This window comes from Meles meles, chromosome X, assembly GCF_922984935.1.
Source record: "Meles meles chromosome X, mMelMel3.1 paternal haplotype, whole genome shotgun sequence".
Classification (NCBI taxonomy): Eukaryota; Metazoa; Chordata; class Mammalia; order Carnivora; family Mustelidae; genus Meles; species Meles meles.
The window spans coordinates 68,406,333-68,429,166 of record NC_060087.1 but is presented as its reverse complement, the minus strand read 5'-3'; the positions used below and the strand labels follow the sequence as shown (position 1 = coordinate 68,429,166).

The following is a 22,834-nucleotide window of genomic DNA, read 5'->3' as shown; positions in this document are numbered from 1 at the left end:
ATCACAAGCATTTATTTACTTGTTTTCATAAGTTGTTTACTGAACACTGCCATAAAAAAATTATGTGTATTTCATTTCTTACATGGATAATAGTTTATGTTTTTGCGGTCATAAAAGAGATCATTTTTAAATATCATTTCATAAATAAACCCCTCAGAAACCGTCAATGTATCACAATCTTAACATTTCTACACCAAGCATACCTAGAATACATAGAGATCATAAAACAGAGATTATTATGGGTCCAGGAAAAAGAAGTATGAGAAAAAAATCCTCCCAAACCAGTTAAAATTCTCCAAACAATCATCACCTCAGCAATTCTCATCAAAACCCAATGCTGATTTTTGTTAAAAGTTATTGAAATTTATTAAGATACACAAGGTCTGTGTTTTCTACTCCCTTTCCATTAAATATAAATGTATAGTGCATTACAATCTTGACAAAAAAGGTATATACTTCTGTGTTACAGTTGGTCAAGACACGCACAAACAGTTCTTAACAGGCAGAAATCACTTCCTATAGTCAGACAACTTTGGAATTGCATTCCTGCTAAATGATTTCCATAAAAAGAAACTGTATTAAGGTCTGAATTTCTATACCTTGACCTATAAAAATAGTCCCAAATGGGAATGTCTTCTTTATCTCCTTGGTCGTGAGTGAACAGTCATTTACCCCACTTACTGACATTCAACTTTAGACATGCTATCCCTCCTCCACATCAGCTCCTCATTTTTCTAATCCCTGTATGTGTATATGCTCAGGTAATTCTTCCACATACAGGGGATAGTCATTTCTGTACCTCTCCTCTCATGTTCACATTTATCTTCTCATGCCTCCTCTACATGCATCACTGGGACAATGTATTTCTTGGTGGTTAAATACATGTTATTGTATTTAAACAGCTTGTGTTGGATTCAAGTTCTGTGGCTTTCTAGTTATGTGACCTTGAGAAAGTTGTTTAAACTTTCTGAACCTGTATTTACTTATCTTAAAAATAGAGATAATCATAAACTTAATTCACAGGACTAGAAATTGTAAAGAAAAGGTGAGATAGTACCTGATACACTTAATTGTTCCCATTATTACTTCCTTTTTTTTTATTATTATGTTACATTAATCACCATATAGTATGTCATTAGTTTTTGATTCAAGAAAACCATTGCAAGACCAACCTACTTGCTTTCATTTCTAAACTTTTGAGAAGCAAGTGTTAATTGTATTGGTGCAGAGTTGAGTAAATACTTGAAAACTGTTTTGTTTTGTTTTGTTCTATTTTGTTTTGTTTTAATCGGTCTATGAAGGAAAAGGAGTCTTGAAATAAGAACAGAACAAATTAATGTTGTTTTGGACTTATCATAGATTCTCCTCTAGCTGATAAAACATCTAATATTGGTTATATTTATAACAACCATTAGAATGAATCAGAAAGCAGTGAGAGATTACATACTCAAAACCAAAAACTTTCTTTTAAATGCTCTTCAGAGACCTACACTTAGTAACTTATAGGACTGTCTCACTTTGACCAATTATTGTATTTCCGTTAAGATTTTTGCCCCAAAATTTCTAAATCGTGTGTTAAAAACTATATGGTAGCAATTTTAATGAAAAAACCTTAGTATTGCAAACTGAATAGTCTCTATTTATGTTATAAATGAAGTATACTCACTTTATACTGTTTTAGCACTATTTAAAAGTACCCATGCTTTTTAAAAAATAATAATTTATTTTGGCATTATGCATAATTTTGATAACAGGGTATAAAACTATAATTAAGTAAAACAACATACAAATCTCTACTGATAAGAAAAAAATCGAAACAAAACACAAGTAGCATAAATATTTCCTATTTGTATAGTCTTCAGCAATCCAGTCTAACAATGTACATAATAAGAGACAGCAGTCATTTTTTAAGGCTCTTAGAAACTTAAGTCTTAACAAAGAAAAAGGTACAATTATTCTTTAACAGAAATTATGAAAGGAGTTTATTTTTTAATCTGCTTTTGGGGGAGGTGTAGAAGAGCAAGAAAGCAAAGAGTAAATAGCAGTATTGGAACTGCATATCACCCAAAATGAAACTAACTTCCTGATCTGTTCAATCTAATAAGGAATTTAAGGTTATTAAGCTGGTCTTTAAAATTTTACAATTATTGTATTGGATTTGAGACTCGGAGTAACTCAAATATTACTTCAAAATATCAAAATTAATATATGTGGTTAATAATAAAGCAAGAAGCTCGTGAAGTGAGGTTCAAAGACAATATGAAATTTTTATGTTTTCAACCTGAACTTGCTAAAAAATGTCAAGTTTTCTGTCAGAGAACTGTCTAAACACATCCACGTATAGTGTCTAGAGAAGACAAATTTCAAAGTTCAAGGTTCTTGTGATTTCACATAACCTTCAGTTTTATCCCAAACCCACCTAGGCGTAAATAAGCAAAACAAACAGCAACAGTAAAAACATGGAATAGCTGCTGCTCTAAAGCTCAGAAGAGGAGGCAATTATTACATCCTACATCCAGAACTCTTCTATCTGCTCTTGCTACTGTTAGCTTTGCCGGAGTTGTGAAAAACAGGCACTTTCATTTATCATGGATATACAGTCGGGTTACATCCCAGTTTATCCTATTGCTTCCCACAGCTGCTGAAGAATTGTTACTCTAAATTAAAAGCACACGAATCCAGGGAGAAGCTGTCCTAGCATTTGAAGAAGCACAGCTGACGTCTACCACTACACAAGCCACTTACTTGTTAGTTCCCTTTTTAGTTCTCAATATATTTGAATATCTCAATATATTTGAAGCAGTTAGAAACTGTTAGAAGTCAAATCTTTGGGAGAAAAATAAACAGAAGTCAAAATAAGGAACACTATGGAAAGGAAAAAAAACAGGTCCCTTGTTACATTGCTTTTTTTAAAAAAACCCAGTACTTTGCACCATTTTTCTCAACTTCACCTCCCATTCAGCCTAGTCTTTAGGCTGAATTTAAACACCCTCTCCTACACACTGGCAAAATGACTCTTTGATTAAAGGGGCCTCACTTCAAAAATAATCGCAATGCCTCGGTAGGACTCCACTCAATGTCATCAACCGGCGCATGTTTTACATCCTTACAGAACGGCACACCAGCCCTTCGTCTCAGTACCTAGAACACAAATATCAAATTTCCCATTCCTGAAATTCACCAGTCTGTGATTTTACTTGACTTCTTCCACTAACCTTAAAGACCCTACATATATATATATATATATATATATATATATATATATATATATATACACACACACACACCGCTTTTCCCCATCTACCAAAACTCAGTAGCTTTTCTTTTCCTTCAAAGAAGAAATGTGATCCTAACATCATAAGGCAAACAATGCTAAACTCCACGGAAAAATGAAATCGAAGCAACAAAGGAAAGAAAGAGAAGGGCAGGACACTGAAGATAAGCGCTTGTGTGCTCTGAAGGAACAGCTGCCCAGATGAACTTCTGCAATTTAATGGTTCTGGGACAATAGGAGATTGGTGTGTAGGAAAACAAAGGCGGTTTCCCCACCCTCCTTACCGACGTAGAACCAGAAGAAGATGCAATATACACACGGATCACCATCCTGGGAACAAAGGCCGTTGTCGTTTGGGTCCTGCAAGCGGCTAGAGAGCAGCTGCAGCAAAGGCTGGAATCGAGGTAGAGGTGGAAGAGAGGTGGGAAGAGAAGAGTGGGGGAAGGTGGAAGGGGAACTCGCCCGAGTCCCGCCTCCTCCTTTGACTGCTTTCAGTGAGCTCAGAACACTGCAGTCCCCGCCCCAAAGCCTGGAAAACACAGGCTCCTTTGCATCATTTCTTTCTTTCTTTCTTTCTTTCTTTCTTTCTTTCTTTCTTTCTTTCTTTCAATAAGGAATCTCGAATAGCATCGCGAGATCTGTTGAAATATTTATTTTTGACTGTTCTCTCCCCAAGAAGTGGTAGAGGAGAAAGAAAAAACAAAAGGGAGCATTGAATTAAATTACATTAGAATGAAAGACATTTTACCACAGAAAGTGAAAGTTCCACGCATAACTTCCTGCTCAGAAATGTATGCAAATAAGAAGACAGATCTTCCTTGAAAGAAGACTCTGTGTTGAATTCAGAGTCCATGCCTTCAAAGCCTTGTGCATTTTAAGACTTCTATTATATAATGATTATTCTGAAGTTAGTTGGTAGCAGAAATTCGGCACTGAAGAAGTGAGCAATGACACAGAAGATTTAAGAAAAGTTTCAAGTTTCCCTAAGCCCAGAAATGGCAGGACTGGCTTCCTTTATGAGTTTTAGTTTTGTTATGATAGTGAATCCTGTTTCTGTGAAAATTTTCAGCAGGCCTGACTGGCAAACTCAATAATGGAGGAAGAAATTGCAAACAATAAAAAATTGAAAATACGGTATAAGAAAGTGAATGATTTTTGTTTTGTTTTATTTTTTAATTGACTGAAGAAAGGGAGTTGAATTATATGTTACAGGGATGTTGAAATGATGAACAGAGAGAACAAATGGTTATTTGTAGCTCTAAGGAAATGTATAGACAAATGATAATGTTCAGAGAGGGACACTAAAGAGTGTAATTCCATTTTCCTAGATTATGTCAAATGAACAGAAATAAGAACCTTGCAAGATGAATGAGAGTGAGTTGAAGGAGTCAGTCACCTGTCCTGCTTCTTACTTTCCCTTTGCAGTCTTTCCTCCTTCTCCATTCCAGTGGTGTAATCACTTTTGTCTAGAATCAATAATTGTAATACCTTAACTGTTCTCTGTTCACAGGATCTCCCTTCTTCAAACTATGTGATTCATACAACAACCTTGAGAGGTATATGTTATTATAACAATTTTGTAGATGAAGAAACTGAGACTCAGGAAAACAAGTAATTTCCCCAATGTCTTATAGCTGGTAAATTCCAGAATCAGGACTCAACCTCAAGTCCAACCAACTTCAAAGGTTCCCTCTTAAGCATCACTGTATCACATCCCTGAAACAGGGAAAGTACTCAGTAGTTGTTAGCTGTTTTTCCTCCTAAAATTTTACTTTCATATATCAATAAAGACAATGTAGGCTGAAATACTTTGGATAGTTCTTCAATGACTATCAAACAAAATCTAAATTATGTTTTTGAGGATCTCCTTCCATGATCCTACCCTACAATATCCATAGTCTTACTCACTGTTCCTCCAAACTTCCCTGCATAATCATTATTGACTCCTCATTGGAATCACCATATTTATTCTTATTTTCATGCCTTTGCTCTTTCTGTCCCATTCCTCACTCTCCCTCCATATCCTTATACCCTAGGCACTCTTATTTTGGAAACACCACTACACAGTGTAGCAAAATTTTTAAAAATTCAAATGTACCTATTTTCTTACTTAAATATAAATGTTAAATAAAATATATTAATATTTTATAACTCCGTTTCTAAATTCAAAATTACTTAGCACCAAGTAATTCATTAAATCATACTTGATAGTGATTTCTCTGCAACCGTTAAATATATACTTAGGAATTCTGCTACTGTAGAAGAAAAAATCTAAATTCCAAATTGTTTTCAAGTGAAATGTAATGTTGATGAATACTAAATTTAATATGTAAAGAGGCTGACATGGTCATGTTTTGTATATATTTAGTTAAGCATTTCTTTTTTTTAAGATTTTACTTATTTATTTGACAGAGAGACAGATCACAAGCAGGCAGAGAGGCATGCAGAGAGAGAGGGAAGCAGACTCCCTGCTGATCAGAAAGCCCGATGCAGGACTCGATCCCAGGACCCTGGGATCATGACCTGAGCTGAAGGCAAAGGCTTTTACCCAATGAGCCACCCAGGTGCCCCTAGTTAAGTTAAGCATTTCTTAATTGTGATTTTGTAGTCTTCTTTTTGTATTATGGAGTAAATAGAACTTTCACTTTCTCAACAGTTTAAAAATGGGAAATATTTCTGCTTCTGACAATAATGGACTGGGTGATCTCTGACAACCTTTTTGCTAAAGGCAATTTAAAATTTTAAAAGACACCTTACAAAATCTTCTTAATAGTATCAAAGACCTAGGCAGGAAAGTAAGGAATTACCAGGGTAAGAAATGGGGATGGATTACAACTCCAAAGGACTTAGTGATAACTTAGAGCTGCTTTTGCCCAGGGCCCATTTGCTGAGCAAGAAAATGAAGCTTCTAAGCAGACCTTCTCTTTTGAAGATAATCCACCTAGAGATTCCTAACCCTGAGTGGTGTGTCAGAACATAAGCAGCCTCCACTTGAGAGGGAAAAGTGCTATTCTGGAGAAACAAGTATCAATTAAGGCAAAGAGGTAGAAAGAACACAGCAAAGGTTGAAGATGAAGATTTTTCTCATCATAAACAGAACCCCCAGTGAATATAGTAAAAAAGGTTTGGGTGGAAGGAAATATGGAGATTGAAACTGAGTTGGAATTTCTGAATGGGAGATGGCTTCTATCTCTTATCCTATGCAATATGTATGACCCATATCTACCAGAAATTATTTGACTCTTGTTATGGAACTTTTCCATGTGACAGATAAGCTCGATTCTGTCTTATTCTATCTGCTCAACCTATTCCTACACTATATATCCCAATTCTACCACTGTATGGGGTTTCTATTCTGTTCCATTGATCTATGTGTCTGTTTTTCTGCCAGTACTCACTGTCTTGATGACTACAGCTTTGTAATATAGCTTGAAATCTGGAATTGTGACACCTCCAGTTTTTTGGTTTTTTTTTTTTTTTTGGTTTTGTTTTGTTTTCAGGATTCCTTTTGTTCTTCAGGGTCTTTTGTGGTTCCACAAAAAATTTAGGATTATTTTTTTCTAGTTCTGTGAAAAAATTGGTTGGTATTTTCATAGTGATAGCATTAAATATCTAGATTGCATTGGGTAGTATAGCCATTGTAACAATATTTGTTCTTCCAATCCATGAGCATGGAATGTTTTTTCCATTTCTTTGTGTCATTGTCAATTACTTTCATCAGTGATTTATACTTTTCTTCTATTAGGTTTATTCCTAAGTATTTCATGATTTTTGTGCAATTGTAAGTGGGATTGATTCCTTGATTTATCTTTCCGTTGTTTTATTATTGATGTATAAAAATGAAAGATTTCTGTACATTGATTTTGTATCCTGTGACTTTACTAAGTTCCTTTATCAATTCCAGCAGGTTTTTTGGAGAGTTTTTCAGGCTTTCTAAATAGAGTATTATGTCACCTGCAAACAATCAAAGTTTTACTTCTTCCTTGCCAGTTTGGATGCATTTTATTTCTTTGTATAGTCTGATTGTTATGGTTAGGACTTTAAGTAATATGTTGAATAAAAGTGGTAAGAGTGGACATTCCTTTCTTATTCTTGACCATAGAAGAAAAACTCAGTTTTTACATATTGAGGATGATATCAACAGTGGGTTTTTCATATATTGTCTTTTTATGTTGAGGAATGGCCTCTCATGTTGTACTTTGTCAAATGCTATTTCTGCATCTACTGAAATGATCATATGGTTCTTATCCTTTCTCTTAGTAATGTAATTTATAACACTGATCGATTTATGAATATTGATCCATATTTGCAACACAGGAATAAATTCTGCTTGATCATGGTGAATTATTTTTAAAGGATATTGTTGGATTTGATTTGCTAGAATTTTGTTGAGAATTTTTGCAGTTGTGTTCATCAGGGATAGTGAACCACAGTTCTTTTTTTTTTTTTTTTTTTTTTTTAAGTGCTGTCCTTATCTGGTTTGGTGTCAGGAGAATGTTTGCCTTATAAAATGAACATGGAAGTTTTCCTCCCATTTCTATTTTATGGAATAGTTTCAGAAGAATAGGTGTTTGGTGGAATTCACCTATGAACATGTCTTGTCCTGGACTTTTGTTTGTTCGAAGATTTTTGATTACTAATTCAGTTTCTTTGTTGATTATCAGTCTTTCCCTTTCAATTTGGTTAGGTTATATGTTTCTGGGAATCCATCCATTTCTTCCAGGTTGTCCAATTTGTTAGCATATTGTTTGCATTTTATTTTCTTATAATTATTTGTGTTTCTTATAATTGTTTATGGTGTTGGTTGTGATCTCTCCTCTCTTATTTGTGATTTTATTTATTTGGGTCCATTCTTTTTTCTTTTTGAAGAGTCTGGCTAGGGGTTTAACAATTTTATTAATTTTTTCAAGGAACCAGCTCCTGGACCCATAGATCTCTTCTATTGTGTTTTTTTTAATTTTTTCTATATTATTTATTTCTGTTCTAATCTATTATTTCCTTTCTTCTGCTTTCCTTAATTAGTCATTCTTTTTCTAGTTGCTTTAAGTGTAAGGCTACGTTGTTTATTTGAAAATTTTCTTGCTTCTTGAGGTAAGTCTATAGTGCTATATACTTTCCTCTTTTGATGGTTTTTGCTCTATCCCAAAGGTTTTGGACTGTACTGTGTTCATTTTCATTTGTTTCATGTACTTTTTAAATGTTTTTGATTTATTGGTTGATCCATTCATTGCTTAGTACCATGTTGTTTAATCTCCATTATTTGTGGTCTTCCAGATTTTTTTTTAATTGTTGATTTTTAGCTTCATAACACTGTGGTCAGAAATGTTTCATGGTATGATTTCAATCTTCATGTATTTGTTTGGGCTTATTTTGTGACCTAGTATGTGATCTATTCTGAAGAATTTTCCATGAACACTTGTAAAGAATGTGTATTCTGCTGTTTCAGGATGGAATATTCTCAATACATCTGTTAAGTCCTTCTGGACAAGTGTGTTATTCACAGCCATTGTTTCCTTGTTGATTTTTTGTTTAGATGATATGTTCATTGATGTAAATGGGGTGTTAAACTTCCCTGCTTTTAATGTATTATTATCAATTAGTTCACCTAATTGATATTAATAAACATTATTAATTTTTATTAATAGTCTCATATATTTGTGGACTCCCATGTTGGGTGCATAAATATTTACTTACAATTTTTATATCTTCTTATTGGCTTGTCCACTTTATCCTTATATAGTGTCTTTTTTTTTGGTCCCATTACATTCTCTGTTTCAAAGTCTAGTTTGTCCAATATAAGTATTGTACTCCGGCTTTTGTTTCACATCCATTTGAATGAGAAATATTTCTCCATCCCCTTACTTTCAGTCTGCAGGTGTCTTTAGGTCTAAAATGAGTCTCTTAAAGGCAGCATATAGATTGTAGTTGATATTTTATCCATTCTGACATGTTATGTCTTTTTTTTATTTTAAAAAATTATTTATTTGAGAGAGAGGGTGAGCATGTGTAGAAAGAGAGAGAACAAGAATGAGGGGAAGGCAGAGGAAGAGGGACAAGCAGACTCCCTGCTGAGTGGGGAGCCCAGTGTGGGGTTTGATCCTAGGACCCTGGGATCATGACCTGAGGTGAAAGCAGATGCTTAACTGACCGAGCCACACAGGTGTTCATGTGCTATGTCTTTTAATTGGAACATTTAGTCTCCTTGCTTTCAAAGTAATTATTGATAGACTTGCATTTATTGCCACTTTATTACTGGTTTTGTGGTTGTTTCTTGAGATTTTTCTGTGATCCTTTCATGTCTTTCTCCTCATGGCTTGTTCAGTTTCTTTAACGATATATTTGGATTCCTTTCTCTTTATCTTTGCATGTTTACTAGTGGTTTTTGACATATAGTTATGAGTAGGTTTATATACAACCTCCTCTGAAAATAGCAGTCTATATTAAATTGATGGTCATTTAAATTTGAACCCATTCTTCTCTTCCCCCCATGTTTTTGGTATATGTTATTATATTTTATATATACTTTTGTGAGTTCTTTGACTAATTTTGTAAAGAAATATTCACTTTTATTGCTTTTGTGTCTCCGGTCTTTATACTGACACTTTTGGACTCTCCTTTCCACTCAAAATATCCCTTTTAATATTTCTTGCAGAGCTGATTTAGTTGATCACAAACTCCTGAAGTTTTTGTTTGGGAAACTTTATTTCTCCTTCTATTCTGAATGAGAGGCATACTGGATAGAGTTTTCATGACAGCAGAATTTTCTCATTCAGCACTTTGAATACATCATACCACTCTCTTCTGACTTGCCATGTTTATTTTGAAAATTCTGCAGCTAGTCTTATGCATTTTCCATAGTAAGATAACGACTTCTTTTGTCTTGCTGCTTTTAAGATTTTTTCTTTATCACTATATTTTGTAAATTTAATTACAATATGTCTTGGTGTTAGCCTGCTTTTGTTGATTTTGATGGGAATTCTCTGTGCCTCCTGGATCTGGATCTGTTTCTTTCCCCATATTAGGGAAGTTGTCAGGTATTATTTCTTCAAATAAGTTTTCTGCCCCCTTTTCTCTGTTTGCTTCTTTTGGGACTCCTATGGTATGAAGGTTATTACTTTTGATGGAGTCACTGAGTTTCCTAAGTCTATTCTTATTTTAGATAATTCTTTTTTCTCTCTTTTGTTCAGCTTCATTGTTTCCTTTACTTATCCAGTCTAGATCATTAATTCATTCATCTGCTTCTTCTAGCCTGCTCTTCATTACATCACATATATTGCAAATCTCATTTATTGCACTCTCCATCTCTGATTCTTCTTCTTCTTCTTCTTTATCTCTTATCTCTGTGGTAAGGGTCTCACGATGTCTTCTATTCTTTTTTGAGCCCAGTGAGTATCTTTCTGGTTGCTGCTTTAAATTCTCTATCAGACATGTTACTTATATCTTTTCACACAGATTTCTGGCTGTGGCTTTCTCTTATTCCTTCATTTGGGATAAATTTCTCTGTCTTCACGTCTTGTCTAAGTCTCTATTTTCTTCTTTATATTAGAAAAGCCAATTATTTCTCCTGCTCCTGAAAATAATGGTGTTATGATGAAAAGGTCATGTAGTGCTCAGGGCATGTTGTTTCAGGGAGTGTCCCTTCAGTGTGTGCACTGTGTGCTCTGTTGTCTTCTGCCTACTCTATCCTTCAGGCCAGCCATCTGCAGAGGCTTACCTTGCCTGTGTTTTGTCCCTGGTCTGAATGTAACAAGTTTTTATTAAGTGTGTTCTGGTATGCTTGTAAAATGAAATCTGTCACCATCTCCACTGGAAGTGAGGCCCTGAAAAACACTCTGGTACAGAGACGTGGTATGGTCAGGAGTTCCTGCTGGTCTCTTGGGGGAGTGGTCCACAGCACGGGGACTGAGGTAAGCTTGACAGAGAGGGGTAGTTTTACTGGAACTCAGTTGGATGGGACTTTGTTTAAGCAAGTTAGGCAGCCCAGTGTAGGCACTTCAGTGTTTCCTGTAGGAAGCTCTGTGTTTATACTAAGGAACTAAGGAAGGAAATGATTCCAGCCACCTCATTTGTTCAAGGAGAGGTGTCTCTATGAAACCTGCTCCTCAGGGAACATGCCAAGAATAGCAAATAATGGCCCCACTGTGTGCCCCGGGCCTCTTCAGATCACTGTTTCTATGCTATCTGCCCAGGGGTTGTTTCCCTGTTTTATCTCCAAGAGCAGCACAGTGCCCACTGGGCTGTTTCCCAGTCAAACCCACTGGCATTTAAAACTCCAGGCTATAAGCCCCGCTTTTTGTCAGAACTCATAAAGATCCAACCACTCTCCTTTTCTGAGGCAATGGTTTTGGAGAAATATTCTCCCTGTAGATTCCCCTATTTGCTCCTCTCTCTCTTGCCCTTTTGCATGACTATAGCTCCCTCCCTTCTGCAGCACCTGAAATCTGTTTCTCCCCTAAACCACACCTCTACACTTCCTACCTTCTTTGATGTTGCCTTTTTTCTCCCTATAGTTGGGGAGTTTGTTCTATCATTCTCCAGGTGAATTTCTGGGGTATTTATGATGATTTTATTTATCTAGTCATGTTCATGGTATGAGGAAAGTCTAGGGTCCTCTTACTCCTCCATCTTCCTGCCTCTCCTTTTGACTCTTATATTTGTTATAAATATTGTCTTCCAGCCTGAGACAGGGAATTTTATAATTTTAACTGTGTCATTTTTACATTGTTTAAATATATCAATCCCTTTCTATTTAGTTTGCTTTATGTAAAATCTTAAAGAAATCTTCCCAGACCCTGGAGACATGAAAATATCTTCTTACATTCATTTACAAAGTTTTATTATGATTCTTTTTACTTTTATAACTAGAACCTATCTGAGGCTGGATTCACATGAAAGATTTGAGATATGGATCAAATTTAATTTTTCCACATAGATATCCAATTTTTCTATCACTAGTAGTTGATAAAAACACCCATTTCCCACTGCTTTGCCATGCCACTTTTGTCAAAGATCAAGTGATTGTACATTCATGGACTGTTTCTGGTATTTCTGTTCTATTCCATTTGCCTATTTGTCTACCCTTGCACCAATACCACATTATCTTAGTTACTATCAATTTTAATATCTTGAAAAGTAGTATTGCAAGTTCTCTTACTTTGGTCCTTTTCATTAAGTCTTCACTATTTGTAGTCCTTTATATTTCCTATTAAAAAGTTATAATAGGGGAGAGGGGCAAGATAGAGGTAGAGTAGGGGACATCATTTCATCTGGTCCTGAAATTTAGCTGGATATCTATCAAACCATTCTGAACACACACAGATTTCACCTGAGATGTAAGAAGATTTATCTGGATATCCACAAGCAGAAAAATGACTACTTTTTGCGAGGTAGGAAGTATGGAACCTTGAATCTTCAGGGGAAATATCTGAAGATAAGCAGAGGAGGGAGAGAACCTCCATAAGCTGACAGCTGGAAAGTGATGTAACACTGGAGCAAAAAAATCAGGAACCTTGGAAATCTACTCTAGTGAGAGGCACCCACTTCTGTAAAGGGCACAGGGAGCAAGTACAGTAGAATTCTAGGTGGATCGTTGTGGTCTCAGGATTCCAGGAGACTCAGAAAGAATGGGGTAGCCAAAACTGATACCATGCCCAAGTAGTGGAACAGGGAGACCGGTTATGACCAATGGGCCCAGGGGACACTTTCAGCTCTGGGCACCATAAACCACAAGGCAAGCAGGTAGGGAGACTACCTTCTGCCTAACCACACTGAAAAGGACTAGAAAATGATTAGAAGGTTTGGGCTGTCATCTAATATCCTAGAGGAGATATAGAATGGCTTGCAGCCAGGACAGGGACATCTCTCAGAGTGGTGTGGCCCATGAAAGAACACTGGGGCAGCACTATCGTGACCTAGTAGCTGCACAAAAGATTGCATGAGCAAACCCATGCCTGCTGGCAATTGCAAAATCATAAAGCACAGAGATGTTTGTGGATCCCCATGACTCCCCCAGGAGAGGTGTGACAGACACAAGTTCCCTGAATCTGCGGAGTCTGGTACAGGCAGAGGTGGAGACAGTTTGACTTGGAGGATTTTTGGCAGTGGGGGACCTTGATAGTACAACTTCAGGCTAGAGATTCCTGCATGCCATTTTTCCTCTGACCCTCTAAAGAGAAGTAGAAAGGCTCCATGGAACAAAAGCCATGAAGCCAAACAGCTCACATTAAGCCTATCCACCCTGACCGGGGCGGGGTGGGGGGGCAACCCTGACCCACAAAGACACCTGAGAAGCAGACAGCTGCCCCCCCCCCCCCAGAAGACAGACTGGAAGGATGGGTGAAAGACAAGCTTATTTCCCACAGGACTGTAAAAATCCAGCACTAGGGCAAAATAATATAGTGAGCTCCAGGTGTTCCCTCAGGACTTGCTTATACTTCAGACTAAAATTTGACATTTCTGTTTTAGTTTATTTTCTTATTTTTTTAACCATGCTCTTATTTCAAATACATTTATATTTTCCAACCTATGTTTTTAAGTCACTGCTTAACTTATTTTTTTCACATGTTTTATAGTTTTATGCCTCACATTAGCCCATTTTTCACTCTTCAGTTTTATCTTGATATATACGTTAAATTCTGATTTCTTTGCAATTTGGGGGTATAGAGTCTTCTAACACACAGACCAGAAATCAAGAAGGAACAGGCAGGTCACCCTGCTGTGTCCACTTGGAGAGATTATAATCTCTCTACCCACTCCTCTCTCTCTCTCTCTCTCTCTCTCTCTCTCTCTCTTTTTTTCCTCTTTTCATTTTTCTTACTTTCTTATTGTTTTGGATCATCTTGACTTTGGTGGCATATTTGTTTTAGCTTTCAACCACTTTGGATTTTTTCTAAGGTGCATTTTGCTTAAGTAGTGGTTATTTTGGATTCTGTATATTCCCTCAACCATCCCTCAACAGACTGACTGGGAAGAGGAACTCTCCACAAAGAAAATAATCAGAGATGATGTCCTCTGCCACAGATTGAATGGACATAGATATAAGCAAGGTGTCAGAGATAGACTTCAGGATAGCAATCATGAAGTCAATAGCTAGGCTTGAGAAAAGCATTAGTGACAATATAGAATCTCTATGGGCAGAAATGAGATCTAGTCAGGTTGAACTTAAAAATGCCATGAACGAGATGCAGTCTAAACTGGATATTCTCACACCCAGAGTAAATGAACCAGAAGAACAAATTAGTGATCTAGAAGATAAGCTGATAGAAAGGATGTAAGCTGATGAAGATAGAGATAGGCAGCTAATAACCCATGAGAAAAGGCTTAGAGAGATCAACACCACCATGTCATTCCAGTGTCATAATTACTGGGATCCCTGAGGGGGTGGAAAGAGAGAAAAAAAGAGGATTAGAAGGTGTATTTGAGCGAATCATAGTTGAGAGCTTACCTAACCTGGGGAAGGAAAGAAGCATTTCTGTCCAAGAGGTAGAGAGGACCCCTCCTCAAATCAATAAAAATAGATCAACACCCTGGAATATAATACTGAAGCTTCCAAAATTACAGCCAAGAAAACTATCCTGAGAGCAGCTAGGGGGAAGAAATTTCTTATGTACAGAGGAAGGAACATCAGAATAACATCAGACCTATCCACAGAGACCTGGCAAGCCAGAAAGGGCTGGAAAGACATATTCAGGGTATTAAATAAGAAGAACATGCAGCCAAGAATACTTTATTGAGTTGGGCTCTCATTCAGTATGGATGGAGAGATCAAGAGCTTCCAGGATTGGCAGAAACTGAAAGAATGTGTGACCACTAGGCCAGCCCTGTAAGAAATATTAAGGATGATTCTATAAAACAAGAAAGACACCCCCCTGCCACCAAGAGCAATGTAGATGAGAAATTAACAGAGACAGTCTATAGAAACAGGGACTTTACAGACAACACAATGACACTGAATTCATATCTTTCAATAGTTACTCTCTCAATGTGAACAGGCTGAATGCTCCCATCAAATGGCACAGGGTTTCAGATTGGATAAAAAGCAAGACCCATCTATATGTTTTCTATAGGGACTCATTATGAACATGAAGACACCTGAAGATTGAAAGTGAGGGGATGGACAACAATTTACCACTCCAATGGACCTCAAAAAAAGCTGAGGTAGCAATCCTCATATCAGGAAAATTTGATTTAGAGCCAAAGATAACAGTAAGAGATCTAGAGTGACACTATGTCACAATTAGAGGGTCTATCCAATAAGAAAAGCTAACAATTGTAAATATCTATACCCCCAACATAGGAGCAGCCAATTAGATAAACCAACTAATAACCAAAATAAAGAAACATACTGATAAAATATTAATAGTAGGAGACTTCAGTACTCCACTCACAGCAACAGACAGATCATCTAAGCAGCAGACAAAGAAACAAGAGCTTTGAATGACATATTGGACCAGATGGACTTTGTAGATACATACAGAACATTTCATCCTAAACAACAGAATACTCATTTTTCTCAAATGCACACAGAACTTTCTCCAGACTAGATCACATACTGGATCACAAATCAGGTCTCAACCAAAATCAAAGGATTGAGATTATTCCTGGCATATTATCATACCACAATTCATTGAAATTGGAACTCAACCACAAGGAAAAATTTGGAAGGAACCCAAACAATTGGAGGTTAAAAAGCATCCTGTTAAAGAATGAGTGGGTCAACCAGGAAATTAAAAAGGAACTTTAACAGTTCAGGCAAACCAAAGGAAGAAAACACATTGGTTCAAAATCTTAGGATACTGAAGAGGCAGTCCTTAGAGGTAAATACATAGCCACTCTCAAAAAGTTAGAAAAATCTCAAATGCACAAGCTGACCTTACACCTGAAGGATCTGGAGAAAGAACAATAAATAAAGCCTAAATCAAGCAGAACTGAAATAAAAAAGATTAGAGCAGAATCAATGAAATAGAAATGAGAAGAACAGTAGAACAGATCAATGAAACTAGAAGCTGGTTCTTTGAAAGAACTGATGAGATCAATAAACTTCTGGCTAGAATTATCCTAAAGAAAAGAGAAAGGACCCAAATTAATAAAATCATGAAGAGAGGGGAGAAATCATGACCAATACTGGAGAAATAGAGGAGGTTATTATAAATTATTATCAGCAAATATATACCAACAAACCAGTCAATCTGAAAGAAATAAATCCAATACTGGAAACTTAAAACTGTGAAGACTGAAACAGGAAGAAATAGACAATTTGAACAGAACAATAACCAGCAAGGAAATTGAAACAATAATCAAAAATCTCCCAAAAAACCAGTTCAGGGCTAGATGACTTCCCAGGGGAATTCTATCAAACATTTAAAGAAATAATGACATCTATCCTACCGAAGCTCTTTCAAAAAATAGAAATGGAAGGAAAACTTCCAAACCTGTTCTATGAGGCCAGCATTACCCTGATCCCAAAACCAGACAAAGACCCCACCAAAAAGGACAAGTATAGACCAATATCCCTGATAAACATGGATGCCAAAATGCTCAAAAACATCCCAAGCAATAGGATGTAACAGTACATTAAAAGGGTTAGTCACCATAACCAGTTGGGGGTTTATTCCAGGGATGCAAGTGTGATTCAACATCTGCAAATCAATCAATGTGATAGATCACATTAACAAAAAAGAGACAAGAACCATATGATTTTCTCAATTGATGGAGAAAAAGCATTTGACAAGATACAGCATACATTCCTGATTAAAACTCTTCAAAGTATAAGGATAGAGGGAATATACTTCAGTATCATAAAAGCCATCTATGAATAGCTCACAGTGAATATCATTCTCGATGGGGAAAAACTAAGAGCTTTTCCCTTAAGGTCAGGAACATGACAGGTATGCCCACTCTTGCTACTGTTGTTCAACACAGTAGGAGAAATCCTTGTCTCAGCAATCAGATAACAAAAAGAGATAAAAGACATTCCAATTGGCAATGAAGAAATCAAATTCTCTCTCTTCTCAGATGACATGATACATCAGGAGGAAAACCCAAAAGACTCCACCCTCAAATTACTAGAACTCATAGAACAATTTAGCAATGTGGCAGGATATAAAATCAATACAGCAGAAATCAGTTGCATTTTTATACACTAAAAATGAGACAGAAGAAAGAGTTATCAAAGAATCAATCCCATTTATAATAGCACCAAAAACCATAAGATATGTAGAATAAACCTAACCAAAGAGAGAAAGGATCTATATTCTAGAAACCATAGAAAACTTAAGAAATAAATTGAGGAAGATGCAAAGAGATGAAAAAAATATTTCATGCTCATGGACTGGAAGAATAAACATTATGAAAATGTCTATGCTTCCCAGAGCAATATACATTTTTAATAGAATCTTTATAAAAATACCATTGACATTTTTTCACAAAGTTGAAACAAGGAATCCTAAAATTTGTATAGAACTAGAAAAGACCCCAAATCACCAGGGGATTATTGAAAAAGAAAACCAAAGCTGGAAGCATCATAATGCCTGATTTTAACCTCTAATACAAAACTGTGAGCATCAAGACAACATAGTATTGGCACAAAAACAGACACATAGATCAATCAAACAGAACAGAGAGAATAAAAACTCCAGAAATGGGACTTCAATTCAATGGCCAACTAATCTTCCAGAAAGCAGGAAGGAATACCCAGTGGAAAAGAGACAGCATCTTCAATAAATGGTGCTGGGAAAACTGGACAACCACATGCAGAAGAATGAAATTCTTACAACATACACAAAGATAAACTCAAAATGGATGAATGTCCTTTATGCAAGACAGGAATTTATCAGAATCCTAGAGAAGAACACAGATAGTAACCTCTTTGACTTTGGCCACAGCCACTTCTTTCCAGATATGTCTCTAAAGGCAAGGCAAACAAAAGAAAAATGAACTTTTGGGATTTCATCAAGATAAAAACTTCTGCACAGCAAAGGAACAGTCAACAAAACTGACAGGGAACCCACAGAATGGGAGAAGACATTTGCAAAAGATATTACAGATAAAGGACCAGTATTCAAGATTTATAAAGAACTTCTCAAACTCAACACACACACACACACACACAAACAAATAATCTAGGAAAGAAATGGGCAGAAAACATCAACAGACACTTCTCCAAAGACATACAAATGTCTAACAGACATATGAAAAAATGTTCAACATCACTAGCCCTCAAGAAAATACAAACCAAGACTTCGAGAGGGAGGAGTCAAGATGGCGGAGAAGTAGCAGGCTGAGACTACATCAGGTAGCAAGAGATCAGCTAGATAGCTTATCAAACCATTGCAAACACCTACAAATCCAACAGGAGATTGAAGAGAAGAAGAGCAATTCTAGAAACAGAAAATTGATCACTTTCTGAAAGGTAGGACTGGCAGAGAAGTGAATCCAAAGTGACAGCAAGATAGACCACGGGGGGAGGGGCCGGCTTCTGGCAAGTGGCAGAGCAATGGAGCACAAATCTGGACTTTTAAAAGTCTGCTCCACTGAGGGATATCGCTCTAGAGGCTAAACCGGGGTGAAGCACACGCAGGGTCAACATGGCCCCAGGTCCTGCGGGGTCACAGAAGGATCGGGGGTGTCTGAGTGTCACAGAGCTCGCAGGTATTAGAGCGGGGAAGCCAGCTACAGAGACAGAGCTGAAGAGTGAGCTCTCAGCTCGGGGTTACCTTGAACTTGTCGCAGGCTGGGTGAGCTCAGAGCGCAGCCAGAGGCCAGGGAGACGGGAGTGATTGGTTGCTTTTCTCTGAGGGCACACTGAGGAGTGGGGCCCTGAGCTTGTGGCTCCTCCTGGCTGGAGACTGGGAGGTCACCATTTTCATTCCCGTCCTCTGGAACTCTATGGAAAGCGTTCAGGTAACAAAAGCTCCCAAAAGCGAACCTGAGCGGATTACTTAGCCCGGCCCCTGGTAAGGGAGGTGCAATTCTGACAAAGACACTTGAGAATCACTACAACAGGCCCCTCCATCAGAATATCAACAAGAAATCCAGCCAAGACCAAGTTCACTGACCAAGGAGAGCAGCGGAATTCCAGAAGAGGAGAAAGCAAAGCACGGAATTCATGGCTTTCTCTGCATGATTCTTTAGTCTTGCAGTTAATTTAATTTTTCTTAACTTTATTTTTTTTTCTTCTGCTAAATTTTTTAGCTTTTACCATTTTTAACATTTTTAATTAGTTTATCTTAACAATACCTTTCAAAAAATAATCTTTTTTGAACCTTCATTAGTATCATAATATTTTATCCTTCATTGTATTTAACTTTATTTTTTGTATACATATAGGGTTTTATCCTCTAAAAAAATTGGGTACAGCTTCTTTTAATAGATCAAAATACACCATAAACCTAGCACTGGGCTTGATCTAGTCTCCAGCCTGAGCAAATTCTCTCCACGTTCTTTTTCTCTATTCTCCCAAGCAACTTACGTTATCAACTCCTTTTCTAGAAATTAAAAAAAAAATTTTCATCTTTATAGGCATATTCCATCCCTTCATTGTGTTTATGCTTATATACATTTTTCATTCTTCAAAATTTTGGGAAGTAGTTTCTTGTGAGAAACCAAAATACTCCCAAAATTAAGTGGGTGACCCTGTTCTAGTCACCAGTCTAATATATATATATTTTTTTATTTTTTATATGTTTTTCCATTATTTGTTTTCTTTTTCCATTTTTTTATTCTGAACTTCTTTTTTTTGTCAACAATGTTTTATTTATTTTTTTATAAACATATAATGCATTTTTATCCCCAGGGGTACAGGTCTGTGAATCGCCAGGTTTACACACTTCACAGCACTCACCATACCACATACCCTCCCCTATGTCCATAACCCCCTTCCCCTCTCCCAACCCCACCTCCCCCCAGCAACCCCCAGTTTGTTTTGTGAGATTAAGAGTCACTTATGGTTTGTCTCCCTCCCAATCCCATCTTGTTTCATTTATTCTTCTTTTATCCCCTTTCTTTCCCCCATGTTTTCAGTTCTCTTCTGATTTGGTTAAAGCAGATTTTCCTGGGATCTTAATCACCCTTTTAGTATTTCATTTTCTCCTTCATAAACTCTTACCTGGACAAAATGACAAGGCGGAAAAACTCACCACAATAAAAAGAACAAGAGGAAGTACCGAAGGCTAGGGACCTAATCAATACAGACTTTGGTAATATGTCAGATCTAGAGTTCAGAATGAAAATTTTCAAGGTTCTAGCCAGGCTCGAAAAAGGCATGGAAGATATTACAGAAACCATCTCTGGAGATATAAAAGCCCTTTCTGGAGAAATAAAAGAACTAAAATCTGACCAAGTTGAAAGAAAAAAAGCTATTAATGAGGTACAATAAAAAATGGAGGCTCTTACTCCTAGGATAAATGAGGCAGAAGAAAGAATTAGTGAAATAAAAGACGAAATGACAGAGAATAAAGAAGCTGAGCAAAAGAGGGACAAACAGCTACTGGACCACGAGGGGAGAATTCAAGAGATAAATGACACCATAAGATGAAACAACATTAGAATAATTGAGATTCCAGAAAAAGAAGAAAGAGAGAGGGGGGCAGAAGGTATATTGGAGAGAATTATTGTAGAGAATTCCCCTAATACGGAAAAGGGAACAAGCATCAAAATCCAGGAGGTGCAAAGAATCCCCCTCAAAATCAATAAAAATAAGTACACACCCCATCACCTAATAGTAAAATTTACAAGTCTTAGCGACAAAGAGAAAGTGCTGAAAGCTGCCCAGGAAAAGAAGTCTGTAACATACAATGGTAAAAATATTAGATTGGCAACAGACTTATCCACAGAGACCTGGCAGACCAGAGAGAACTGGCAGGATATATTCAGAGGACTAAATGAGAAAAAAAATGGAGTCAAGAATACCATATCCAGCTAGGCTATCATTGAAAACAGAAGGAGAGATAAAAAGTTTCCAGGAAAAACAAAAATGGAAAGAATTTGCAAACACCAAACCAGCTCTACAGGAAATATTGAAAGGGGTCCTCTAAGCAAAGAGAGAGCCTAGAAGTAGTAGATCAGAAAGGAACAGAGACAATATACAGGAATAGTCACCTTGCAGGCAATACAATGGCACTAAATTCATATCTCTCAATAGTGACCCTGAATGTAAATGGGCTAAATGCCCCAGTCAAAAGACACAGGGTATCAGAATTGATGAAAAAAGGAAACCCATCAATATATTGCCTACAAGAAACTCATTTTAGACCCGAAGGCACCTCCAGATTTAAAGTGAGGGGGTGGAAAAAATTTACCATGCTAATGGACATCAAAAGTAAGCTGGGGTGGCAATCCTTATATCAGATCAATTAGATTTTAAGCCAAAGACTATAATAAGAGATGAGGAAGGGGGCGCCTGGGTGGCTCAGTGGGTTAAGCCTCTGCCTTCGGCTCAGGTCATGATCTCAGGGTCCTGGGATCGAGCTCCATATCGGGCTCTCTGCTTGGCAGGGAGCCTGCTTCCTCCCCTCTCTGGCTGCTGCTCTGCCTACTTGTAATCTCTCTCTCTCTCTCTCTCTCTCTCTCTCTCTGTGTAAAAAAAAAAATAAAAAATAAAAAAAAAAACTCAGTTTAATAAGAGAGGAGGAAGGACACTATATCCTACTCAAAGGTTCTGTCCAACAAGAAGATCTAACAATTTTAAATATCTATGCCCCTAATGTGGGAGCAGCCAACTATATAAAATAATTAATAACAAAATCAAAGGAACACATCAACAATAATACAATAACAGTACGGGACTTTAACACTCCCCTCACTGAAATGAACAAATCATCCAAGCAAAAGATCAACAAGGAAATAAAGGCCTTAAATGACACACTGGACCAGATGGACATCACAGATCTATTCAGAACATTTCATCCCAAAGCAACAGAATACACATTCTTCTCTAGTGCACATAGAACATTCTCCAGAAGAGATCACATCCTGGGTCCTAAATCAGGTCTCAACCAGTATCAAAAGATTGGGATCATTCCCTGCATATTTTCAGACCAAAATGCTCTGAAGCTAGAACTCAATCACAAGAGGAAATTTGGAAAGAACCCAAATACATAGAGACTAAACAGCATCCTTTTTTATTTTTTTAAAGATTTTATTTATTTACTTGACAGACAGAGATCACAGGTAGGCAGAGAGGCAGCCAGAGAGAAAAGAAGGGAAGCAGGCTCCCCACTGAGCAGAGAGCCAGATGCGGGGCTCGATCCCAGTATCCTGGGATCATGACCTGAGCTGAAAGCAGAGGCTTTAACCCACTGAGCCACCCAGGTGCCCCCAGCATCCTTCTAAAGAATGAATGGGTCAACCAGGAAATTAAAGAAGAATTGAAAAAAAATCATGGAAAGAAATAACACAATGGTTCAAAATCTGTGGGACACAGCAAAGGCAGTCCTGAGAGGAAAATATATAGTGGTAAAAGCCTTTCTCAAGAAACAAGCAAGATCTCAAATACACAACCTAACCCTACACCTAAAGGAGATGGAGAAAGATCAAGAAAGAAAACCTAAACCTAGCAGGAGA

The 22,834-nt window shown here is 37.0% G+C and overlaps 1 protein-coding gene across 2 annotated transcripts in view; it reads right to left on the bottom strand.

Moving 5' to 3' along the window:
* Positions 1–3,864, bottom strand: part of SH3BGRL (SH3 domain binding glutamate rich protein like) — a 117,318-nt gene extending 113,454 nt beyond the window's left edge. The window contains exon 1 of one of the 2 annotated variants that reach the window (XM_045994467.1): positions 3,559–3,864. In XM_045994467.1, the coding sequence (XP_045850423.1) occupies positions 3,559–3,603 (45 nt within the window). In that variant the 5' untranslated portion in view covers positions 3,604–3,864. The remainder of the gene's footprint in view (positions 1–3,558) is intronic. The other variant, XM_045994469.1, reaches the window with a different exon arrangement.
* Positions 3,865–22,834: the final 18,970 nt, after the last annotated feature.